The following is a 21836-nucleotide window of genomic DNA, read 5'->3' as shown; positions in this document are numbered from 1 at the left end:
TTTATTTTTAATTTTATAACAGCAACAGTGCTATCTTCATAACAAATGTTTTTGTAAATGGCTTTAAGAATTTAAACACAATTCATTTGAGGAACTCTTACTAAAATAAAATTGAAATGTACTTTAGAAAAAGAGCATATTCTTATATAATTAAAGCAGTAAGTAAGACTTAGGACTTTCTTATGCAAGCTTACTTTTCTCCATCAGTAATACGTTATAAACATGGGTCGTATGGAAAACTTCTTGGTTTGGGAAGTATTGAATTTGTCTTTCTTTTATAGAGAAATACCAAAAGTTCAAAGTTGAAAATGTAGTTTGTAAGGCATAACTTCATAATTTCTATTTTCTCTAATGATGCAAGAGGTTATTTTTAGTCAACAAGCTGTGTTATGCATGATAATGGGGAAGTAAAGCCAGCTATTTTGAGCTACACCTAGAGGTCACTTTGTGAAGTCTAATGTTTATATTCAATACAATGAAACTGGTTTAGGGAGTCTTTGTTGTTGAAATACAGATAGTTTTTTTATAACAGTTTATTTTTACATCATTTTGTACATTTTTTTTTCCATCTCAATTGTAATCCCTGTGGGTTTCCCATCACCATGTCACCTGTGTGCCATCACCATAATCCTGTGCACTTCCCTCCCCCCCCCCCCCCCCCCCCCCCTTTTTGATCCCATTCCCCACTCCACCCCCGCAAAATGTCTCTGGTATATGGTTGTTCATTATTTTTGTTATTTTCTCGTCTGGTCCATTATACTCCTGCTATGAGTGAAACCATCCGGTATTTTTCTTTCTCTTTCTGGCTTATCTCACTAAGCATGATCTTTTCCAGCTCCATCCAAGTTGCTGCAAAAGACATGTGCTTTTTTTTGGTTGCTGAGTAATATTCCATTGTATATATGTACCACATCTTTTTAATCCAGTCATCTACTTTTGGGCATTTGGGCTGCTTCCATGTTTTTCCAGTTGTAAATAAAGCAGCAGTAAACATGGGGGTGCAGGTATCTTTTTCAATCAGTGTTTTTGTGCCTATGAGTGGGATTGCTGGATCGTAGGGAAGCATGGAGCTACCTTTTAACTTGAATTATCTTAGGATATATTAACAGAGTGCTAAAATGCAAGAGAATATATAATTTGTCTTTAATGTCAATAAGTTTTAGTTTTCCATTTTTTTATTACAAATCAGTAACTTTATTGCTTTTACTTTACTGAACACATACTATATGCAAGGCATTTCATTAAGCACTTTAATGCATTATATCATTTCTAACTCTGTGTGGTAGATATTATTATCCTCATTGCACAGATTCAGAGGTTATCTTACTTCATGGGTTAAATGATCTTATACAGGAGCCCAGATGCTAACACAGGAAGTCTCACATATTTACACTAACATGTATTTGACTGACCTGAGGTCAGTATTCAGTACAACCACCTATAGATTTAGAAAAAAATACTGAGGTATAAGATTACTTTTACAGGCAGTTTGGCATATGTCTGATAAAGGACTGAAATACCGATAATTTTTACTGTATGCCTTCTATCTTTCCTTAACACTGGGCACTAATTTATTATGCTAAATCTATGTGACTTAAGAGTCTCAAAAAAGGAGATTATTGCTATAATTTTGTGTGTCAGATTAGTAATGGTATTATCAATGTCCCTTCAAAATACTATAATAACTTACATGCAAAAAAAACAAAGCGTTTTCCTTATTTGTGCTCAAAAAGTATTAATGAATCTAATCATAAAATTAAATTTTCATTTTAGTTCACATATATGAACTATCCAAAAGAAAATGAAATTTCACCATTTCTTTTTTTTTTTAAGATGTATTTATTTGTGCATACAGAATTGGGGTACAGGCCAGAGGCTCAGGGCAGCGAGAGGCTTTACCAGAGACAGAGTGGGGAGCAGAACAGACAGATCGACGAAGTACACTGCTGAGGGGAGCAGCGGGAGGGTCAGGGGAGGTCTGCCGGGCCATGTGGTCACCTCCGGGGCAGGCGGGAATCGAATTCTTGCGGAAGTGGCTTTAGCTTCTTAGTGCTGTGCTTTAACCTGCTGCGCCACCAGGGAGGGCCTCACTATTTATTTTCTTGAAGTTTATTTGTTCACGCAAAGGGTGACTTCCTAAGATTAATAATTTTAGTCCTTTAGGTTTTATCATACAGTTAGAAAAGAGCCCTTAAAAAACTGAAAAGAAGCTAGTTTTATGTTGACACATACATATTTTGACAACATGAATTCATCATATTGTAGTGGAATATACAGCAATGATAGAAGAGTATGTGTTCCCAAAATAAAGCAGCAACATCCAATTATCTGTTAATTCCCCAAAGTTCACTACAAGTAAGGATTATATCATACAATAGGTTACTGTCTTTCCTCCAATGTGAAAAAAAAAACTATAGGTGGCTGAGAAGAGATACTGTGTAAAGAAAATTTCATTCCTGACATATAACTTGCTGCCTACAGTGTCTGATAAAAATGGTGTAGGCAATCTTCAGCTATTATAGTAGTTGTACTATCTCTCACTGTCATACATATAGTTTTTAAAAGTACACATCTGAAAATAATTTAAATGATATAGCTCCATATCATTTGATGTGATAAGCATTGAACATATTCAGAGATATTATTGACAATATATTATTTGAGGTATTATGTTATGCAGTTTCTAAAATAGGCCAAAGAACTAGTTTACCCTCTTTAAACACTTATTGGAAGTGCCATATAAAATGTTATTTCCTACTGATGTAGTTTACTTTTTTCCCTAGACTGTAATTTTTGTATTGTATTTAATATTTTATCAGTTAATATTTGCTTCCCATAACTTCACTCATGGACTCTATAGATTTTTTTATTCTTAAGATTTAATATTCTCCAACATTTCAACATTCTCCAAGATTGAAAAGTCTCCATCATTTCTATTCTAGTCATGCTAGCACTGTATAGTAATAAAGTTCGTTGTAATCATTTTAGAATTTTACTATCTCAGTTAGCTATTTTCAACCACAATTACAAAACCATAAATAAATAGAAAAGGGTTCATCCCCTGGCCCTCCCTGGTGGTGCAATGGTTAGGACTCAGCACTGCAAGCTAGCTGCAGCTGCCTGAATGCAAGTTCAATCCCTTACCCCAAAGATGACCCACATGGCATGGCAGACCTCTCCTGACCCGCCTACTGCTCCCCTCAGCAGTGTACTCTGTCTCTGGTGAAGCCTCTCACCACCCTTGTACTTCTGGCTTGTATCCCAGTTCTGTATGCATACATAAATAAATTTTAAAAGAAAAGGGTTCATCCCCTTTTCAAAAAAAAAAAAAATGTAAACAAGGACTGCTGCAATGACTTCTCCAGATGACAAAAACAGATTGACCAGAATTGCATTTGGCCATTTAGACCCACCTCTCTAGCTAGCAGTGGTTTCTCATTTGAGCTGTGAATTGTATTAAGTGGACCAATAAGTCAATGACTGGACTGCTCACTGTCAGAGGCAACTAATGAATTCCCTGTCAGTCACCAATAAACTTTGTCCAGTGTATTCTTAAGACAGTGATCTGGATTCCCAGTAGCCTCCTTTTTAGTCACAAATCCAGAATTGCTTCTTTATTAAAAGCTATCTAGGAATTGACAATTATATAGGTGGACTAAAACCTGAAACTCAGTGCTTTAAAATTCTCTTTGTAAAAAATCCTCTCTTTAATAAATATGGGCCATTCACCTTCAAATGTTAAGGTAAACATTACCCTGAGAAAAGCACCTCATGAAGTCAAGAACATAAACTTCAAGAGTGGACAAAGGTGGTAAACTTTATCAAATGCTACTCCCTTCTCATACATGAAGAAAACCAATGTCCAGTGAATTAAAATGCCATCTGTGGTCACTTAACCAGACCTATCACCATTTTACCTCAAGTTTGTGTCCTTGCTAAATCCTTACATTTCAGTGGTTTTTAACTTTATCAAAGTTTCAAATACTGTAATCTCTCTGCAAGTTTAAAGATTAGGTTTCTGCACTTCTTTTTTTGAAAGCAATTTGCAAGTGATAATCAAGCCTGTATGGTAATGGTGAAAGTAGGAAAAAGGAATCCATGATCAAGAGTGAACCGTGAGTTAATAAATATTTTCATATTTAGTCAACTAAAAAAAGGCGAAAGCAACAATACAGTAAAATTGCATTTACGTATCTTACTTCATAATAATGGCTCTAAAAACACTGGTTTTTATTTATTGCTTACCAGGAATTTGTCAGGAGCTCCCTATGGCCAATTTAAATGAAAGATATGTAAATGCATTTGTTTTGTATAGCTAATAGATATACTAAAAGGACTCTTTTCCTGTGCAGGTCCCCTATTCATAAATCGTTGTCCTACATCTGTAACTAAAAGGACCTCACTTCTTTCTGTCAGTCTCTGTTTGACACGTCTCAGACTTCAACAGTTTTAGATTTGCTCTCATTTTCTTTTCTCTTTCTCTTATAATTTCCTTTTCTGCAATTCACCTAATATCCTAATGTAGATTTCCCAGCAACCCATTCCATCTTTTTCTAATGCAAATTAGGAACAACTATAAATTTAACGTTCTTACACTTAGCAGAAAAAAGAAGCCAATTCTCATCCCTTTTGCTATGGATAAATACTAAAATGAATGTGCAAGTGTAGCCTATCAGAGGGAAAAAAATGTAAGTTTTTTTCAGAAGATATAACTACAGAGGGCCTCCCTGGTGGCTCACGGGGTAAGGTCTCAGCACTATGAAGCTATCAGTAGCACTGCAACACAAGTTCGATGTGGGAGCTGGTGCACATGGCACAGCAGACCTCTCCTGTCTTGCCCACTGCTCCCCTCAGCAGTGTATTTCAGAATATAGTGTTCTGAGGTCTACCTACTCTGTTCCCCACTCTGTCTCTAGTGAATCCTCTCACCCCCCACTCCCTGCACTTCTGACCTACACCCCAGCTCATATTTGCATAAATAAACTAAATCTTAAAAAAGAGAAAAGAGAAACGAAAAACTACAAATATAGAGCCCAAAAGAGTGTAAGATCCTCTGTAGATTCTGACCTATTTTGCTGCAACATGGCCAAAAGCACCAAGAAGATTGGAATGGTCAGTAAATATGAGACCCTTTATCATCCCTCCCTCAGGATAATCATGAAGAAACTTGAAATTAGCCAACACACCAAGTACACTTGCTCCTTCTGTACAAGACCAAGTTAAATTGGTGAGCCATGAGACCTGAACTGTGGTTCCTGCATGAAAATGGTGACTAGTGCCTGTCACAGTAAAGATGACATCTGAAGACGGAAGGAATTGAAAGACCAGTAGAAATCCCCCAATTCAAACAATTGTCAGTCTACAATAAATAGGATAATTTAGGTAGAATAACTTTGATTTCTTAATTTTGTTACTTAATGTTCTGACATGCATTGCATTATTTAGTTTCTTAAAAACTTGGCAGTTAAAATCCTCCTAATTTTTACTTGGGAAAAAGAAGTTTAAGGTCTGTATTTACTTTTCCCATATAGTCACCTAAGTTTCAACCCATACAGTCAGTTTCAGTTCAGTATTTAGGAGTCTCTTCTTCCTCTAACCTCCTGTTCTTCCTCTTTGTGCTTTCTCCTTTTGAGCTCATTGTTCTAACTTCCCTGCCAGCACCAAAGTCTCATTTGTTATCCAATAACAAGTCAAAGATCAAAACCTTGGGAATCTTTGCTCTCACCTCCATGCTTGAAGAAAAAAGACAACTGTACTGTATTGATTCCTCATAAAAGCAGGCCTAAATGTTTTAGTTTCTCCAAAGAAATCACAAAAAGTAACAGACTTTTCTACCTTTCCCTTCCCTATGTTAATGGTTTTTTACTACATGCTTGGATAAAATTTAATGATTCTCTTCCTAGTGTAGATGAAAAACAAAAACAATCAAAGAGAATGAACATTTTGCTTATGAGAAAGTTGAAGCCTGAGTTAAGGAAGACTCTCTTCGCATTGCAAATACATAGAAATGGCCCATGAAATAAAAGAATATATCATGACTGAGAATAAAAATGGGGAAAGACAGGTGCCAAAAACTAAAGAGAGTGCCCTCTCTGGTGGCACAAAGGGTTAAAGTGCAGCACTATGAAGCTATCCACAGCAGGTGTAGCAAGAGTTCGATCCCCAGCCATGGAGGTGATCCACATGGCGCAGCAGACCTCTCCTGTCTCCCCTGCTGCTCTCCTTAGCAGTGTGTTTCAATCTGCCTGTTCTGCTCCCTGCTCTGTCTCTGGTGAATCCTCTCACCGTCCCTCCACCTCTGACCTGTACCCCCAATTCTGTATGCATAAATAAATTTATATAAAAAAAAACTAAGGAGAAAGCCACAGACATAACAATGGGTGCATGTACCCTAACAACCTTAACAGGCTTGGTCAGGAGCTACAGCTATGCACTGTTGGGGACTGACCCAGATCATGGAGGGCAGGGCCTTTAGGTAGGAGTGGCATCAGCGAGCAGAGATTTCTAAAGAGGGAAAAGGGAGCAGGCGCGAGGAAGACGGGAATTGGAGTTGGGTGCAAGTCTTCCTGCTCTGGTTTCAGCAAGGGTTTATTTTATACATTTCAAGCAAGCAGTAGTATAACATTAGTATATGAATTGAGCTGAGAGGTCACAGTAATCTTTTTTTTAACAGTTTGGGGTCATATTGACCTTCAGCTGAGATAATAATATGTATTAATCTTAAAATTAATCTATTAAAGTTAAAACAGATACATAAATTTATAAAATTTAAGGTTAACATTGCTATATTTACCACAGTGATAATTGGCTAAAAATAGAGTCCCTTGAACCCTTATTACTACTTAATGAACTTCATTCTCATTAAGATATCCTAGAGAGTAAAGTAAAGTTGAGGGATAGGATGGAGTAATTTTCTTGTAAATCAATCACAAAAAGAGATACAGTAAAGTTCCTTAAAAACTAAATAGAAAGCCTAAGTAATTCCTTAAAAACTAAATAGAAGACTTGGGTGGAGTTCCTTATTTAAAGACTAAACAATAGAAAACATAAGTAGTTCTTTAGAAACTGAATAGAAGGTTTATGTGAGATAGTAGAGTGATGAGATTTGGGTTCTCATTGGGGCAGTAAAAGAACATGTTCTAGTACTGCCTCATATTACAATATTGATTTTGCTATAACAGCCAGTAGTTTTTATTAATCAGCCAATAGTAAAATTATTTGACTTCAAGAGGAATTTCTCACCCTGGTGCAGCGCTTGCATGTCTGGGCCAGGCAGCGCCTTATGAGGCTAAGGCAATCCAGTTGTAAACTGAAGGTTACTCAGAATATTTTGATACTATGATTATACAAAAAAGGGAGGTCATAACATAAATTAGCTTGGAAATTCTGATTTTTCAGAGCATTTCCCCTCCATCCGGATCATGTCTGACAACAGATGTTGCATAGCTTGTGTCACTACACTGGGCAGTTCACCCAACCCCAGAACCTTCCAGGCCAATTTAATAAGGCTTTCACACCCCATATATCCTCAATCATTGCCTCTTGGATGTCTAAAAGGTATCTAAAATGAACATTTCCCAAACTGACTCCTAATTCAAAGAAAAAACTGTTCTCCCCATAATCTTTCATGGTTAATTTATTAGTTACATATTAATAAATGACAGCTCCATTAATTCAATTGATTAGGTCAACAACTTTGAAATCATTTTTTAATCCATTTGGTGACTTATATCTCACCCTGATGTGTCAACAAAACATGATAGCACCACTGACCTTTTCTCACAGTACCTCTTACTATCAACCTGGTCCTCAGCACAATCCTGTTGCCTACTTTATTACAGTCATCTCCTAAGTGCTCTTCCTGCCCCTTTTGAACTAGAACACATCTAAAAATGAAGAAAGGCAAGGTGTCGAAGAGGATCAAGATTACATCCTGCCTCTGTTCACAAAGTACCAGTTGCATCCCCATCTCACTCAGAGTAAAATTGCCAATGTCCTTGCCGTGGCCCTAAGATACTACCTAATCTGACTCTGGCCACCTTGCTGACCTCATATTTTACCATGTTCCTCCATTTTTGTTGCATCTGTCCTACTTCTTGCTCTTTTTCAAACACACCAATCACATTCCTGCTTTTAAGCAGAATTGGTAATGATTTAATGCTAACTTCTTTGGATTTTTGCCTATGGCCAGGCTTTAGATAAGGGGGAAAACTTCCAATAAGGGGCCATTTCAAAAGGCTTTTAAAGAAGATTCTTGGGAGGAAATAGCCCCTCAACTCACATAATTTAATTAAGTTATTATATAACTCAGACACTAACAGTCATGATGTCAAAGGTTTCATTGGACTTTAGCACTAATAATCTTTCCCAGTTCTCCTTTTTCCATGATTCTTTAACAGTCATAGATAATAACTTCTGCTTTTCCTTTTCATCTTGGCTTTAAAGAACTCAGGCAATCAGTATGATCTTTGGGTGGAGTTTTTAAAATGCAGAAGGATTTAGAGGCAAATATTCACCTTAGAGGTAACAGAATAGTCAGTACCTAGTAACCTCTCTTCTTTCAGAGGATTATCACTGATCGAGTTCTCTCTCTGCATTGTCCCTTTTGATTAGAAATGTGGCCTGGGGTCTTTATAACTTTCTTTTCCTTCTTAGCAGGCACAGCAGGTGTTTGCTCGGGACTGAAGGTGGCAGTGCCATCACACATTGTCCACGGCATCAGAGGTCAGGCCCTCTACCTTCCTGTGCACTATGGATTCCACACTCTGGCATCAGACATTCAGATAATATGGCTATTTGAGAGACCCCATACGATGCCCAAATACTTACTGAGCTCTGTGAACAAGTCTGTAGTTCCTGACCTGGAATACCAACACAAGTTCACCATGATGCCGCCCAATGCATCTCTGCTCATCAACCCACTGCAGTTCACTGATGAAGGCAATTACATCGTGAAGGTCAACATTCAGGGAAATGGAACTCTCTCAGCTAGTCAGAAGATACAAGTCACTGTTGATGGTAAGTCCTGCATAAGTGTAATAGGCAGCTGGTTAGTGTGGTAGCCAGCAATCACTTGGGAGATTAGAATTCATAGGTTTTGGGTCCTGGGACTGCAATTTTGGGAAAAAATGTTAATCCTCAAGGTATCAATGCTTATAGGTCAAATGACATTATCTACTTTCTAAGTCTTCCTGGGGCTTAAACTCTGTATGTACAATATATATTTAGTGCCCACTAAAATTAATCAAGGAATAATGATAACTTAATTTTTTTTAAGATTTTATTTTATTTACTTTTTTGTAGAAGAGAGCTAGATTGTTGTTGTTTATTTACTTTTCTGTAGAAGAGAGCTAGATTGTAGAAGAGAGCTAGATTGTTGACCAGAGATGAGGAGGTAAAAGGATCAATCAGAGACAGAATGGGGAACAGAACAGGCAAATATACTGAAATACACTGCTAAGGGGAGCAGCAGGGGGAGAGGTCTGCTGCACCATATGTGGATTAGCTCCCTGACCAGGGATAGCACTCAGGCTATTGCAGTGAGCCATCATGGTGGTAGCGCTGAGATTTAACCCCAAGGCTACCAGGAAGGCCCAGAACTTATTTGTTTGATTGGAGACTATAAAATATAAAGTTATTGATATAAGATAGAAAAAAAAGTCTTATTTTCTGGATATCAGAATGCTCCCTGCAAAGAGCTCTAATTGTTGTCACATGAAGATTTTTAGTTTGGCATACTGCTTGGAGGAGGATGAGACTTGTTCAAGAACATCATACTTAGAGACAAAAGAAGTTGCTATAAATATCTCCAGGGTAGAATAAGATCATTTAACTTTCACACACTTATTTTCTTCACTGAGGTATATAAGTGGAATACCTTATATGCTATATCCAGCACCCATATCCTGACTTTTCCTCTAAATCTGTTTACTTAACAATATCTCTCCAGTTGCTCTGGTCCAAACTTGTGGTCATCATTGACTCCCTTTTTCACCCACACCCTATCTTCAGTCCACATTTTAACCCCACCATTTTTACATTCAAAATATAAGCAGAGTTCACTCACTTCTAATTACCCTCATGCCATCCTGCTCCAGCCCTACCAGCAGTTCTGGGCTAGATTATCCAAATAGCCTGACTCTGGTCACATAAGGAGCTATCTGCCACATTCAGAATAAAAGTACTAATAATGGTCTCTAACACCCCCAACATATCTAGCACCTTCCTGACCTATATACTGCCTGTATTCTTCTCACTCTGTTCTGGCTACACCTCAAGACCTTTGTATATGCTTTTCACTCTGCCTACATTGCTTGTCTCCCAGAATTAGCATGGTCTCCTCCACTCCTTTAGGTTTTGATTAAAATGTCACTTTATTTGCAGAGCTCTTCCTGAATAACTTATATAAAGTCTAAACTCTCTCTCCCAAATGCACACATGTGCATACACACACACACAGAATCTTGACTCCTACTTTATTTGTCACAGCTTTTATTATTTTCACCTGGACATCTTATACATTTTTATTCATTGCTTGTTTTTCTTCCCCAACTAGAATACATGATTCATAGGAGTAGGGATTTCATATTGTTTGCTACAATATTTCTCAGCACACAGGATGTAGAAATAAATGCCTATGAGCAACTTGGGGAGAGAAAAGGAGAAAATTATAAAAGAGATTTTTTTTTTTGAGATTCTCCTGTATCCTGTATTTCCCTATAGTGCAAGCATGCATAGCACAGGTTTACTGTCGAGCAGATAAAGAGAGTCCTAGAGTCCTTGATGGTTTTTAAAGTCCTTTAATGCTCTCCCAGGGAACCAGGTACACAGGAGTATCAGGCAGGGAGGCTGGCATGCAAGGAAACAGGTCCTGGCCAGGCATCAGGGACCAGAGGCTGAGGAAGCAACTGAGCCTCCCAGCCCCCTCTGAATCTTTGAACCTCTACCATGTGGTGGTGTTTCATAATCATCGTGAAATCTCCTAGCCTCCCCTCAAAGTGAAGCCACCCTTTTACCCATCACCTCTCAGCATTTATGCATCCGCGTGCCTACGCTCCATAGACCCATAATCGCAGACCTGCATGCCTCATGCCCCTGCCCCGCACCCCTTGCTCACCTCTAGTGTGTGTGTGATATTTCCATTGACCCTACACTCCCCTGAAATATTTTTATTAAATTATTTTATCCCCCAAAATTTAATGGAGTATTTATTGCTTGCTAATGTAATAAAAATCGATGTTCTTGGGGAAATGCAACCAAAATGCCTTAATAAAAGACTAGAACCTGTACAAAAACCCTCTTGGGAAACTTTGACATCTAGGTTGTACTGTTTGGAAACAGTGCATTTAATATATGATCACAGTACCATTTCTATTCTAATGACTGGGTCTTCTCATACAAGCCTAAATATGTTACTTGCCTAACTTATCGAATAGCACATATATTCCACACAGAGACATATTTGAAATGTAAGCTTTTTCTGCATGATACATGTACACAATTCAATATTTTAAAAATCATGATAGTGCAAACAAAAATTATTCTGAATCCTTTGTTCTTGCCAGAGAAGATAAAGGATCAAATTAAATGACAAGACAGCTGATTACACCAGCTTTAAAAAGGCTGTAGGCTTTAGAGTTACTCAACACTCTGCAAGTTTGCTTTCATCCTCCTTTCTCTTTATCTTCCATTTTCTCCTGTCTTCTCTGGGCTGAAGGATTGGGCCTATTTATGCTTTAATGCACATTTTTCAGTGTAGGAAAATTTGAGTATGAGTCAAGAGAAATTTACCAAAGGAAATGCATCAATCCAGATAAAAGCTTGATAGGAAATTGAAATACAATATTAGAAACAATCATCTGTCACTTACATATCATTACTCTGTGTCCTGTGATCATATGTAGAAGTTTATTAAATGTATATCTCCAAAATGCTGGAGAGAAATATTACCAGATTAGAGATCTCTTTATTTGCCACTGACTGTGTAATGCTGGGCAAGTAACACTCAAGACACTCAAAGATTAATGAAGTTTGCTGGAAATGATCATGGATACCTACATAATTCTCACCTAAATCCAGCAATTTTCAGTAAAAACTCAGGGAATGAATATTTACCCACTTGATAAATATTATAAAGCCCCATTGTGTCCAGAATTTTAAATGTGTTTTTCTTTATGATTTGAAGTTTCAACAAGAATTTCGATTGACTTTGTCTTCTGTATCTCTAAAATGATGTAATCCCAACAACACACTTTATCCTATTTTTAGATTAAGTTGATGTGAAAATGCAGGTTTTGGTATGTTAAAATGACTAACATCATATTGAAACACAAATGTGAAACAATGAAAATATATATGAGTTCGCTTATAGAGAAGAAAAACAAATGGTACACGTGTGATTCTCTAAGACTGCTTCAGTCCCCCACAAGTATAGTATGATATATACGAACTTTCTGTCTTACAGATGATAGGTGGAAGTTTGGTTTCAGCACATCTACCACTATCAGCTGCTATTGGGTCACCAGCACATAACAAAAGTGGGAATAGCTGCATAGATTTTGCTAATGAGAATACGCATTTGTGGTGCTGGGAAAAACATAATGAACAGAAATAAGAAATTTCTCATATTCTCTTCCACTCACTGTACTATCTATAGCGTAAAGGCTTACATTAGAAAGTTTTGAAAGCTAAGTTCTGAAAATAGTTATTTCTGATATAAATGATAGTTATTTCTTTTATCATTTGAATTTCTATTACTTTAAATGTTTCTTCCCTTTAATTGTTGCCTGAACTATCTACATTTACAAAGCATAAAATTTGAAATAATTTCCCAAACTTTCATATGTCAAAGACCTTATACAGTTTGATTATACTTCCATGCTGGCGAGTCATTTCTATTTTCTCTTGTTATTACAGACCCTGTCACGAAACCAGTGGTACAAACTCAACCTTCTACTGGGGCTGTGGAGTATGTGGGGAACATGACCCTCACCTGCCTATTGGAAGGGGGCACCCGACTGGTTTACCAATGGCTAAAAAATGGGAGGCCTGTCCATAGCAGCTCAACCAACTCCTTTTCTCCCGAAAACAACACCCTTCATATTGTTCCAGTGACCAAAGAAGATATTGGGAATTACAGTTGCTTGGTGAAGAACCCTGTCAGTGAGATGGAAAGTGATATTATTATACCTACTATATACTGTAAGTATTCTAGATATAACTATTCATGAGTTTTCTTTTAGAAAGGCTTTACAAGGGTAGTCACAGAGATTTTTACCACCAAAAGTAAAAGTAGTCCAGGATTAGTGGTAATTCTGCTTTCCAAACATTGTCTTGTCACAACACTACTTAGAGATTAAGTTGAGATATTCTCCCAGGGTCTCAAATGATATATTTTGTGACTTAGTCCGTTATGATGTCTTATTTCCATTGGGATGTAGAAACCTCAATTTCAAGAAACTAGAGCCATGCAGTAGGCACTAATTTTTCATTCCCAAGGGGAAGGAGTTGGTGATGATTATAAACTAATGGAGGGATGAGCAGACCACAGGGAGAAAAGCATACTTTATGATTATGCATAGGTAGGACATCCCCAGATTTGGCTGTGCTCTGCCTACTTCTCACCTCTATTTTTAGAGACAGAACAGAGGGAGGATCACAGAGAACACTTAATTTCTTCACAGTAGAATACTCAGATTCCCAGGGAATCAGCAGTTATTTCAGATTTCATTTTTCTTTGGTTTCTTTCTCTGTTATTTTTGATGATTGCTATTGTTGTTTAACCTCATGTACAGTTAAGTTCATCAAACTCTTTAGTTCATGTCAAAATATCATCACCAACCCAAAGAAGATCCCTGATTTTCTTTATTGTGTTATTTTCCCCACATCCCTGTCCTCCATCACACCACCTTTCAAGTGTTTAATATTTTATTTCAGTTTCAATTTTGCCCAGGTTTTCTCAGTCTCCACACACACATTTTGGGCTGGACAGTTGTTTGAGGTAGTAGCTGTCCTTTGTATTGTAGGAAGTTTAGCAGAATCCCTGTTCTCTACCCACTGCATAGCAGAAACTCTTCCCTACATTTGTGACTAACTAAAAACATTTCTGGACATTGGCCTTATGTCTCTGGTGTGGATGTCTGGTGGAGGGGCACAATAGCTCTACTAGTTGGAAACTATTGCCTATCATATTGGGAAGTCTTCTTACCAGAGTCCCATATAGCTTGACACATAGTTACAACTATTTAACAAGAGAAGTGAGGTATATAGCAAGGAAAACTCTCACCCCTTTGATATGAGGATGAAGGTATCAGCTGGTTGACCTGTAAGGTAGAATTAAGCCTGGAAAATATATCCAATCATTCATCAAGTGACTCCTTTAGGGAAAGGCCCTAAAGCATAGAAAGTAGACTAACCAAATGGGAAATTGCTCCTGTCATTATCCATGTGATCTTAAGTCTCTTTGTCTTTCTAAGCCTTATCTGCAAAGTGGGGATAGTTAAAACTTAAGCTGTGAGTATCACCTCTGGTGCAGGGACAATAACTCATGCTTAAGTGGCTTTAGCTTCTTAGTGCTGTGCTTTAACCCACTGCACCACCAGGGAGGGCCCAGAGCCTGTTTTGATAATTGATACATCTGTATTCTGTTCTGATTAATAGAACAATGAGTCTTTCTGAGAGTTAGAATGAACTCTCCAGGAAGAAATGCCAACATATGTTCATCATGTTAGGTTTTCCTAACTATATAAAGCTTAAGGATAAAACTGAGCTCCACCAATGGCAAATGGAACTTCTGGGAGGAGTGTGGTGATGCGGTAGGTAATAAGGTTTACTTGGATCAGCAAAATTAAGGCATGGGAAATGGAGTCATCGAATTTTGAAACTAGAGTTATTTCTATCCTGTATTTTGGGGGAAATTCACACTATAAAATACATGAAATAAAATGTTAACAGATATTACACCTAAATATACAAAAGAACATAGTGATAGGAACAAGAACTCAGAGGCCAAAAGGGTTGGGTTTAGATCCTGGTTCTACAACCTTATCTCTCTGTGCCTCAGTTTCTTCATCTATATAATGGTGGTATTGGCAGTACTTAGTTCATAGGGTTATTGTGAGGATTAAGTCTCTTGCTACACACACATTTCTAAGAACAGTAACTGGCTTATAATAAGTACATTATAACTGTTAGTCATTATTATCACTGTTATTATTAGTGTGTGGAAATTCAGAGAAAGAAACATTGCTTTGGCTGGAAATTAGCTTCTTTTCAGAAAATAACAGTTGAGATGGATCTTAAATAGTGTGTTTAATTGGGGCAAATGGCAATGCCTGGGAACACCATTCCAGGTAATGGGAACAGCAGGAACTCAGATACAACATAGAGATCAAAGTATCTGGCAACTCCTAGTTTGATTAGAATGTAGGAGACAGGGAGGAGGCAGTAGAAATGATGCTAGAATAGATTTGTTTAAGTCAGATTTTGAGGAGCTTTGAACACCAGGCACCATATGGTAAACAATGAAGGAAAAGTTATTTCTTAAACAAAGGTGCATTTGAAAACGTTTGGAGAATGGTTTGTAAATAAATACTTATACATATACTAGGCTAACTCAAGGATTGTTCCTCAAGAGAGGACATTTTCAAGATATATTACAAATATCACACAACTACAAAAAAGATGTATGTAAACAGATAAGGGGGAAAAAAGATGTATATAGGAGGGAAAGAAAAGGAGCTGTGATATATTTTAACCTATGATATAGAGAGGAGAAAACAAATCACTAAAACTATGCAGTGATTAAGAATATTTAAGAACAATTTGAAGGTATTTTTTTTTCCTGAAAATGTTCACTTAGAAATAGAAAAACTGCATACTTTGTTTAATTCAATGTCGGAGTATGGAATCAATTAGCTACTAGTTAAACCTAGTTCAAAATTCAACATCTCAAAGGTTAACCAGCCCCTCACTCAGAAAATGAAGAAATTAAAGAATATGAAAGAAGAAAATTTGACAAATACCAAATAATATAAGTAAACTACATAAGATTTGTCCTAGTCATTGCTCATATTATGTTTAGCAATGACATTATTTTTACAGCTGAATTCTTAACTATATTTTACAGTAGTTGACTCATTATATTCAGATAACATTTTGAAAATATTCTGTATGCCTTAAAGCATAAACGGAGGTAGAATTACACATATAGTTTTAGTGTGAACTGAAGTGAAGTATTCAAATTTGGTGCAATTTATACTTGTATTTATATTTTGACAGAATAAAATATTCTTATATAAGTTAAATAAAACTCCTGTTCAACTCCAGTGAGTGCAGACCTAAGCATTCAAGTAACTTAAAAATAGTGAAAGAAGGCCCTCCCTGGTGGCGCAGCCGGTTAGAACACAGCACTGAGAAGCTAAAGCCACTTCTGCATGAGTTCAATTCCCGCCTGCCCCGGAGGTGACCACATGGCGTGGCAGACCTCTCCTGACCCGCCCGCTGCTCCCCTCAGCAGTGTACTTCGTAGACCTGCCTGTTCTGCACCCCACTCTGTCTCTGGTGAGGCCTCTCACCACCTCTGAGCCTCTGACCTGTACCCCAGTTCTGTATGCACAAATAAATAAATCTTAAAAAAAAAAAAAGAAAATGTAAGCAAAGTAAATTAAATCTAGAATTATAGAGAGGCACATCCTTACATTATTCTTTATTGTTTGGTCTAGATGGTTTACAGTTACATAGAAAAGGCATAAAATGCAAAATAAGGAATTAGACCATTATTATGTACTGACTATTAATTCTGAGATGCCACCATTCAGTGTAGGAGACAACCAGAAGTGAGAGTGTGTTGGAGCATTCCTTGTCAACTAAAGCTTGATGATGTGACATCTTATCATGTATGGAGTTTTTTATTTTTTTAAAGATTTATTTATTTATGCATACAGAACTGGGATACAGGTCAGAGGAACAGGGGCAGTGAGAGGCTTCACCAGAGACAGAGTAAGGAGCAGAACAGGAAGACTGACAAAGTACACTGCTGAGGGGTGCAACAGGTGGGTCAGAAGAGGTCTGCCGTGCTATGTGGGTCACCTCTCTGGCCAGGGATCAGAACTCATGCTGAAACAGCTATAGCTAGCTTCATGGTGCTGTGCTTACTAGTTGTGCCACCAGGGAGGGCCCTTTTTTTTAAAAGATTTATTTTTTTATACATACAGAACTGGGGTACAGACCAGAGGTGCAGGGGCAGTGAGAGGATTCACCAGAGACAGAGGGAGTAGAAGAACAGGCAGATCAACGAAGTACACTGCTGAGGGGAGCAGCAGGTGGGTCAGGAGAGGTCTGCCGCACCATGTGGGTCACCTCTGGGGCTGGGATGGAACTCATGCTGAAGTGGCTTTAGCTTCTCAGTGCTGTGCTTTAACCCACTGTGCCACTAGGGAGGGCCCATGGATGGAGTTTTGTGGATAATACAGTTGTTGTGCGCCAGAGATACAACTTCAGACTTCCAGTGTGAAAGCCCCCTTTGCCAACAGCAGTGAGTGCAAGTGACTGACTCTTTCACTGTACCCACTTCCTCACCTCCCTGTCTCCACTGACCCCAGGGTACCTCAAGCAAGAAGGGTGAGGTGAATGAAATGAAATTTTATGTATATAGATAAGCTAGAAAAACGTAGTGCAATAAATGTTACTCCTCCCCCCCCTTTTTTTTATTTCAATTGTTTCAGCCCAAGCTGATACTGGTAGCAGGTAGCAAGCAGTTTTGGAAAACCTGGTTAATGTAGAAGATACCTGCTATGAGAAAACTGAAAAACTACCTTGAGAAGAATTTTTTCTTTCCCAAAATATAGCTATTCTTTAATTTGATATACTCTATTTTCTACCTGAAAATATTTTCCTCACATTATTTCTTCTCTCTCCTTCAATCTATCTTTAAATACCTATCATAGATTTAAATGGAAAAAACTCTGCAAGATATTGCATAAACAATTACAGGTACATGAAAATAACATTTACATATACAAATAATCTTTTGTTTTGCTATATATTATATTTTAATCTGACAAAGTAAAAGTAAGATCTTTCTTATGTAAGATTTCAGACCCCGCTCTTGCTATTAGCACAAAGTGTGGTGATACACAGTATGGAAAGTATGAAAATAGGGGAGAAACCCAGAATCACAACTGAAAATTTTAAATATTATTCTCTAAGCTCCAGAAACTTTTATGAGTTGTTTGAGAAATTACAATCCCAATTTCATAATACATGTCTCCTATATGCAGATGGAATTCTTTCTCCACATTTTTTAGGCAGTCTTTTGAAATCTCATAGAGAAACCATTGTTATCAGTATAGATTAATAGCAGGTTGTAGAAAGAGGAAAATTTACAAATATGGGTCCATTTTATACATTGTAAAGTTGAATTATCAAGGTAATATAACAAGAAAGATTGGTATTCTTATTAAGCAGTAATTGTGAATATAGTATCAGTGTATTTTCTTGATTGTTTTTATATTCAAATACAGAACACTTCACTTAATCAATATCCCATCTTACTAATATTTATTCATTCACTTGTTCATTTATTTACTAATTCACTCATAGCTTGATTTGACTTTAAAAAACAATTACTTAGTATAGTAATTGTGCTAAGCGATTATTACCTATCACGTAACATAAAAATAAACCCAGATTCATTAGTTTATTAAATTTTCTTACTATCCCTATTTTAGCCTTGTTTTATTGTTTGATTGAATGGTTGTTTGGTTTGGGGGTTACAAGAATTAAAATAAATAATCTGAAGATTTGTAATTTATTTCTACAATTGATATAGAATCAACATGTTTGTAATCTTTATAACTCCATGCTAACTGAATATGTACCTTGGTTGATGTTTTTCCATCTCTCTTTCTTCACCTGGTAACATCCTCTTCTGCCTTCACAACATCTTCTCCGGAAAAGCTCACTTGCTCACATGTTGTCTCACCTCTTCAGTGTCACTAACAGCTTCGTTGTGCTCCCGCAATAAGCTGTACACATTTTTCCATACTTACTCCCTACATTATATTTTCCTGAGTCTCTTCCGCTTATAAGCATTCCAACTTCAAATTGGAGCTCTGCATGATTCATCTTTGTATCCATAGGACAATTCTTGACCTAGATTAAGAACTCAATAGAGGTTTCTTGAGCTTAATCAAAATGGAACAGATTAGCTTCCTTCATATAGTTTTCAGTGTTACATAATGATGCTGTAGGTTAAATTCCCATTATAAGGTAACGGCTTCTTAGTTACAGTTCTTGACTCTTCATTTTTCCCCCTGACCTTCCTCAATAATCAAGTGAAGGCCATATTCCAATATTCCCCCACAAGGTTCATATCATAATAGAATTTCAGTGTGAATGACCTATTATGTTTTCTTAAAACACTATTTCTATGACAGTTACCTTCACGAAAACAGATTTGTTTTTTTTGTTGTTTTTTTTTTTTTTGGCAGAAAAGTATAGCAAAATCTATCAAGATTGACAATATATTTATAAGTTTATGATGTCATAATCTAGTATTGGCCTTGGTAGAATGCAGTGTCAAGTCGGTAATTCAGACAGATATCTACTTGTAGTTCATGAATTGTGTATGCCTTCCAGCTCCAAGTGTAAATAATAACCTGATAACTACTGCATTTTGTGTGCAACATATGGCACTGCTGCAGGGAAGTACTCTAAGTGATAAAAATTACAGGGAAAAAAGGTCATTCACAGTAAATACTTACCATCTGCTCCCAAGCAGGGTGAAAGCAGCACCATGATGGAAATTTAGAGACTATTCCCACCCAGCCATAAATTCTTAAAGAGAACAGATGATATGTGATTTTACAAGTCATTTAGTAAACAGCCATCCTGAGGCAAAGGTCCATTTTTATTGGGAGCTTTCTGCTAAAGGCAAGAAACTGAACCATCCAAAACAGAGTTATCTTTCTGCTTTCATCTTCAGTGTTAAAGGTCACACTGGTTGAATCACTTTAAACATCTTTAACTGGATTGCCCATCTGCGTGAATAATGTACTAAATTGAACATCAAAGTAAAGAGTCAACCTGAACTTCCAAAGAAAAAGGAGCTAACACCTTTGTAAGAACAAAACAAATTGTAAGCAGTGTGTTATGTACAAAAAGTAGATAGAAGATGCTGGATAGATGGATAGATAGAAAGATGATTGATAACTAGCTAGCTAGCAATAAGATAGCTTAAGATAGAATAGAATTAAAGAATTAAACTGAATAACTGTATTTTTATAAACCACACTTCACTACTTTACCAGAACTTCTTGTTCTGTTTTAAGCTTCAGTTTTTGTGCCCAAATTCAGGTCTCTGGTTTTCTACTATCTGAACATAACTAGTGATCCTTGGTTGGTGGCCTTTGCTTCCTAATGTCATTTTAACGATGACCATAGGAAAGGGCCCTCCTGCTACATGAGACTGAGATAATAGTAACAGGAACCACATCTTTAATATTTCAGATTCCCTCATCGTACCCAGAACAGTATCATGCACACAGCAATATTTCAAAATTGATTTTGGCTGAGTAAGAGAAAAAAACCTTTCATTCCCATTACACAGCTTACTACCTGGTGGAATTCAGAGTAAGAGGGTTCCCCTTACATAACACAGATCTAAGTCAATGGTTTTCTCTGAAACCATATCGTAACCTAAAATGAGAGAACAGTGTAACAAGGTTCTAGTGCAGTCACAGGAAAAGTCATCTGTTTTGTATTTGTTTTTTGTTGTTGTTGTTGTTTTTTCACTTTAATCCTCCATGTCCAGAGCCTGATTGCTTCAGATTGAAAATATTAACTTCTGTGTTTGTTTTCTGAGTGCCAAGTTATCTCCTGTGTACATATGAATATAAATCTGTTTCTTTCGCATTTCTCTGGGTCTTTAGCAAGCAAATAGTGTAAAATGGAGGTTTTCTAGTTAAGTGTATTGTTTTGTGTTTTCAGTTTTTATGATAGCCTTGGGGAATTTGTTTCCTCAGTGGTAGATTGGTCAGAAAATACAGACATAATAGAAAACCAGTCTCGAAATATGCAAATTTAAGGCTAGCTTGCCAATATTCAAAATAGCTTTATCCTAGCATAAACCCTAGTGTTTCAGAAGTAAAAAGAACCTAGTCAGTATTCATTTAGTCAATCTCTGCACAGTAAAGATGAGGTAGTAAAACCTGAAAAGTTTAAAAGACTTCTAAAAAACACTTAACTAATCTTGACAAAATCAAGATCAAACCTACTTATCCTACTATCTAATCACTACACTGAGATGAAGTCAGTTCCTTATATTTGGAAATCAGAACCTTTGAGATTAAATTATTGCTGAGCAAACCATCTATAGCTTTATCTAGTTTGTATATGTCATGAAGGTAAGAAATGCATCTTACATTGTTCTTTTTTTTTTCTCTCATGTATAGACTAAATGTGTTACCTTATATTTAGTATTTCTCATATGCAGTGTTTTTTAATTGACTATTTTATTTTAATTGAGTACAGAATCAATATATAATAGACAATTTGTTGTGGAACTAATAACATAGTTAGACAAGAAACTATTTTGTGATAGAAAGTTATATCACTTAGGCTTTTTAGAGAGATAATACAAATAATTAAATGTATATATTTAGGAGTCCCAGGTTTTCTATTTAATTGCTTTGTGAACATGAACAAATAAAAATGTTAAATCTCTTTCTCTTATAATAGGAATAATAAATCTCTCTTAGAGGTTGAATGTGGTTAACTGTATAAGTACTTTAAGTAATTTCATGTAGCAAATCTTCAATAAATGTTGGATATGATCA

The 21836-nt window shown here is 36.7% G+C and overlaps 1 protein-coding gene across 2 annotated transcripts in view; it reads left to right on the top strand.

Moving 5' to 3' along the window:
• The window catches only part of HEPACAM2 (HEPACAM family member 2), a 50467-nt gene that overhangs the window by 1245 nt on the left and 27386 nt on the right, over positions 1-21836 (top strand). The window contains exons 2-3 of one of the 2 annotated variants that reach the window (XM_004676684.2): positions 8659-9018; positions 12916-13200. In XM_004676684.2, coding sequence (XP_004676741.2) covers positions 8659-9018; positions 12916-13200 — 645 coding nt within the window. Of the gene's footprint in view, positions 1-8655; positions 9019-12915; positions 13201-21836 lie in introns of both variants that reach the window. The other variant, XM_012720802.1, reaches the window with a different exon arrangement.

This window comes from Condylura cristata, unplaced genomic scaffold, assembly GCF_000260355.1.
Source record: "Condylura cristata isolate star-nosed mole 26May11 unplaced genomic scaffold, ConCri1.0 scaffold00005, whole genome shotgun sequence".
Classification (NCBI taxonomy): domain Eukaryota; kingdom Metazoa; phylum Chordata; class Mammalia; order Eulipotyphla; family Talpidae; genus Condylura; species Condylura cristata.
This window is presented reverse-complemented; position numbering and strand designations above follow the sequence as displayed.